Below are 5,043 nucleotides of genomic sequence, written 5' to 3'. Positions count from 1 at the left end.
TTTTTCTTTTTGCTTATGTGGTGCTGAGGAATCGAACCCAGGGCCTCAGGCATGCAAGGCAAGCGCCCTACCACTGAGCCAACTTCCCAGCCCTCCCAAAAGACTCTTATCTCTAATTAACCACTCAAAAAAACGAAGTAATGGTGTGGCTCCAGTGGTAGAACACTAGCCTTGAGGACAAAGAGGCTCAGGGACATCATTTGGCCCTGAGTTCAAGCCCCACAATGAACAACAAATAAAGAATTGCTCAGACTTTCCTGGTCTGGATAAGAACTATAATCCTTTGATTTCAGCTTCCTGAGTAGTTAGGATTTCAAGCATGAGCCACTAGCACCTGGCTGAGCTTCTATCTGGGGAGAGTGTTCCTGGGACCAGTCATAGATAGATAGATAGATAGATACACACACACACACACACACACACACACTCACACTCACACTCACACATACATACATGATAGCTATACAGGCTACATCTGTATGCTGGATTGTTTTTCTTTTTCTTTTTTTGGTCCGGTCGTGGGCCTGAACTCTGGGCCTGGGTGCTGTCCCTCAGCTTTTCACCTCAAGGTTAGCGCTCTACCACTTGAGCCACAGTGCCACTTCCAGCTTTTTTTTTCTGCTTATGTGGCGCTGAGGAATCGAACCCAGGGCCTCATGCATGCAAGGCAAGTGCTCTACCACTGAGCCACCTTCCCAGTCCATGGATTGTTTTCTTTTGTTGTGTTATAATCACAGATCCTTGGCTAACTCAGCCACAGGGAGACTCAAGGATACCTTGCCTTAGCCTTGCCTTAGAAAGAAGGAATGAGAAGGCTCCTCTCACTGCCCAAACCTCACTGTCCCACAAACTCTACCCCTGGGCCTTGAACTTGGAAAGCAAGAATTAGTACCCTTAGACCTGAAGTCTATACCTCTGTGCAAAGATCTGTTAAGGCCACTGTGAATTCAGGGTGGACTCAGTTTCACCCTATCAACACACTCTTCAGAGGAAGTAAGGTCCCCCAGATTCCAGTGCTGGTCACCTAGCTGCAAATGAACACTAACACAGGGCTGTAGTCTATTACTGAAGCTGAAGAAATGACACAGATATGGGCTGGGAATATAGCTTAGATGCAGAGTGCTTGTTTAACATGCATGAAGCCCAGGGTTCAATTCCTCGGTACCACATAAACAGAAAAAGTTGGAAGTGGTGCTATGGATCAAGTGGTAGAGCTCTAACCTTGAGCAAAAGAAGCTTGAAGACAGCATTCAGACCCTGAGTTCAAGCCACAGGACTGGCAAAAAAAAAAAAAAAAGGCAGATAATCTTCCCAGTTTATGTTGGTATTTTTCTTCCTTTTTTGTTTGATTTTGGTGGTACTGGAACATTAACTCAGGGCCTTGAGCTCACTAGGCAGGTTCTCTATCATGAGCCACACCTCCAGCTCTTTTGCTTTTGTAAGTTTTGACATAGGCGCTCTAGGCTGTCCTGGACCTTGATCCTCTATTCTTCTAGCTATAGCTGAGATGACAGACTTGCCAATATGTCCAGCTTTTTCTTTTCTTTTTCTTTTTGTCAGTTGTGAGGCCTGAACTCTGGGTGTAGGCGCTGTCCCTCAGCTCTTCAGCTCAAAGCTGGCATTCTACCACTTGAGCCACAGTGCCACTCCCGGCTTTTTCTTCTTATGTGGTGGTGAGGAACCGAACCCAGGGCCTCATGCTGCATGTAAGGCAAGCACTCTACCACTGAGCTACCTTCCCAGCCCCATGTCCAGCTTTTTCTGTTGAGACAGAGTCTCCAGAACATTTTGCCTGGCCTCAAATCACAGTCCTCCTAATATCAGCTTCCAGAATAACAACAACAAAAAAGGTGTCCTCATGAGGCTTAAACTCAGGGCCTGGGTGCTGTCCTTGAGCTCTTTTGCTCAAAGCTAGTGTTCTACAGTTTGAGCCACAGCTCTACTTCCGGTTTGGTTAATTAGAGAGAAGAGTCTCATGGGGACTTTCCTGCCCAGGCTGGCTTTGAATGACAATCCTCAGATCTCAGCCTCCTGAGTAGCTAGGGTTACAGGCATAAGCCACTGTCTCCTGACTTCAGAATCAGTTTTAATTAGGTCTCAGCACCAGGAGAGGCCAGCTCACCACAACAGGTGCTTTCTGCCCCTCAGCAAATCAAGTTATTGTGGAGGTGGCTTTTTGAAGTCAAAAGAAATGGCATTCATAAAGACAGCAAAAGCCGGGTGTTGGTGGTTCACGCCTATAATCCTAGAGATCTGGTTCAGAGCCGGAAAAGTCCATGAGACTCTTTGTTTTGTTTTGTTTTAGGGTCCAGTCATGGGGCCTGAACTCTGGGCCTGGGCACCATCCCTCAGCTCTTCAGCTCAAGGCTAGCGCTCTACCACTTGAGCCACAGTGCCACTTCTGGCTTTTTTTCTTTTTTTGCTTATGTGGTGCTGAGGAATCGAATCCAGGGCCTCATGCATGCAAGGCAAGCGCTCTACCACTGAGCCACCTTCCCAGCCCCTCCATGAGACTCATCTCCAATAAACCACCAAAAAACCGGAAGTGGTGCTATAGCTCAAGCGGTAGAGAGCTCACCTTGAATAAAAGAGCTGAGGGACAGCGCCCAAGCCCAGAGTTCAAGCCCCAGGACTGAAAAAAAAAAAAATAGACAGCAAGAGAAAGAACAAGACCTTGGAGTCTGGAAAGCTAAAAGTGTGTGTGTGTGTGTGTGTGTGTGTGTGTGTATTGACTGAAAAAAAAAATAGACAGCAAGAGAAAGAACAAGACCTTGGAGTCTGGAAAGCTAAAAGTGTGTGTGTGTGTGTGTGTGTGTGTGTCTGTGTGTGAAAGCTAAAAGTGTGTGTGTGTGTGTCAGATAAACTGAAGTCTCCAGTCTTCCTTGGCCCCTTACTATCTCATGACTTAGGGCAAAGTTCCTCCTCAGCAAAAATGGAGATAAGCAATGTCTACCTACATGAAATAAAGCAGTGAACTTGGGACTACACAACCGGTTCTGATAATCATACCCTTCTCAGCATAAAACCTTCTGGTAGTGGCCATATGTGGCCAATCAAGAGATGCCTGATAAACTCCCCTGCTCCTGTCACAAAACAGTTGAAATTTACAAACCAAGGTTTCTGATTTTAAACATCCCTACCTGGGATTTTTAGCTATCTCTGCTAGACTTAGGAGGCAGGGCATTGGGGGGAGGGGGTGGTTTCCAATGGCACCTACTGTGATCACTATTGATTCCTATGTGGTATCCTAATCGGCATTATCATCTTTAAGCCACCATTATCACTGTAAAGCAATAAAGAAGGGAAGAGGGTAAAGGCATTGATCCAATCAGTAGTGCGGAATTAATTGCCAGTGTGACTGCCTTAGGGATAAAAGAGGACTTAATTTATATCATTTAACTTATTTAAATTAAAGGGGGGGCAGGTGCTGGGCTCACCTGTAATCCTAGCTATACAGGAGACTGAGATCTAGGAAAGTCTGTGAAACTCATATCTCCAATTAACCACTCAAAAACCAGAAGTGGAGGGTGTGGCTCAAAGTGGTAGAGCACTGGCCTTGAGCAAAAAAGTTCAGGGGTGGCACCTAGACCCTGAGTTCAAGCCCAACCACGACAAAAAAAAAAGGTAACATGGTGGGTGCTGGTGGCTATAATCCTAGCTACTCAAGAGCCTGAGAGGGGCTAGGAAGGTGGCTCAGTGGTAGAGCGCTTGCCTTGCATGCCTGAGGCCCTGGGTTCGGTTCCTCAGCACCACATAAGCAAAAAGAAAAAGGCTGGAAGTGGCACTGTGGCTCAAGTGGTAGGGCACTAGCCTTGAGCTGAAGAGCTGAGGGACAGTGCTCAGGCCCAGAGTTCAGGCCCCACAACTGGACCAAAAAAAAAGAAAAAGAAAAAAGCCGAAGTGGCGCTGTGGCTCAAGTGGTAGAGTGCTAGCCGTGAGCTGAAGAGCTGAAGGACAGCGCCCAGGCCCAGAGTTCAAGCCCCAGGACTGGACCCCCCCCCAAAAAAAAGAGCCTGAGATTCAGGGGCTGGGAAGGTGGGTCTGTGTTAGAGTGCTTGCCTTCCATGCATGAGGCCCTGGGTTCGATTCCTCAGCACCACATATGCAGAGAAAGCCAGAAGTGGCGCTGTGGCTCAAGTGGTAGTAGAGCTTGAGCTGAAGAACTGAGGGACAGTGCCCAGGCCCAGAGTTCAGGCCCCACGACCAACAACAACAACAAAAGAGAGGCTGAGATCCAGAGGATCTCGGTTTGATGATACCAGTGAGGAGCAGAAAGAAACCAAGGCGCGTAACAAATGAAACAAACGACTTACAGCCAAATATAGCAAGAATTTAAAAGTGAGAAAAGCCGGGCGCCGGTGGCTCACGCCTGTAATCCTAGCTACTCAGGAGGCTGAGATCTGAGAATCGCGGTTCAAAGCCAGCCCGGGCAGGAGAGACCGTGAGACTCCTATCTCCAATAAACCACTAGAAAACCGGAAGTGGCGCTGTGGCTCAAGTGGTAGAGCACTCACCTTGAGCTGAAGAGCTGAGGGACAGCGCCCAGGCCCAGAGTTCAAGCCCCACGACCGACAAAAAAAATAAATAAATAAAAATAAAAGTGAGAAGATAGTTAGATTGCTAGAAGCCGGCTGTGATGGCTGGGGAAACTGAGAGCTGTGACCCCTGGCCCTCCCCAGGTCCCTCCTATTTTGCCAGAAGACCACCCCAAGGCTAGGGCTTGTGACCCGCCCAAGGTCATACAGGTTGCTTGTCTCCAAAAGCCCGCGCAAAAAGCGCCCCCGAGCCCGGGTCTGGGCCGGCGGGGGGCTGGAAGGGGGGCAGGAAGGGGGGCCGGAGCAGGGGTCGCTTACGCTCAGCCCGGGCCGCAGGCGGTCGTACTGCTCGGTCACCCAGAAACCACGCCGGTCCTCCAGCGCGACGAAGGGCAAGTCCGGGAAGCGCGCGCGGAACTTCTTGAGGAAACCGCCCTCGAAGTCGGCCAGCACGCCGTCCATGTCCACCAGCACCCGCAGGGCGCGGTGGCTCCCCGCCCGGCCCCTC

The 5,043-nt window shown here is 49.2% G+C and overlaps 1 protein-coding gene across 1 annotated transcript in view; it reads right to left on the bottom strand.

The window, feature by feature from the left end:
* Nt5m (5',3'-nucleotidase, mitochondrial) overlaps positions 1-5,043 on the bottom strand; it is a 25,393-nt gene that overhangs the window by 17,783 nt on the left and 2,567 nt on the right. Inside the window, exon 2 of the mRNA XM_013016341.1 lies at positions 4,854-5,040. Coding sequence (XP_012871795.1) covers positions 4,854-5,040 — 187 coding nt within the window. The remainder of the gene's footprint in view (positions 1-4,853; positions 5,041-5,043) is intronic.

Source organism: Dipodomys ordii, unplaced genomic scaffold (assembly GCF_000151885.1).
Source record: "Dipodomys ordii isolate 6190 unplaced genomic scaffold, Dord_2.0 Scaffold31, whole genome shotgun sequence".
NCBI classification, from domain to species: Eukaryota; Metazoa; Chordata; class Mammalia; order Rodentia; family Heteromyidae; genus Dipodomys; species Dipodomys ordii.
Note: the sequence above shows the minus strand (reverse complement) of the source record. Positions and strands in the feature narration are given on the sequence as shown.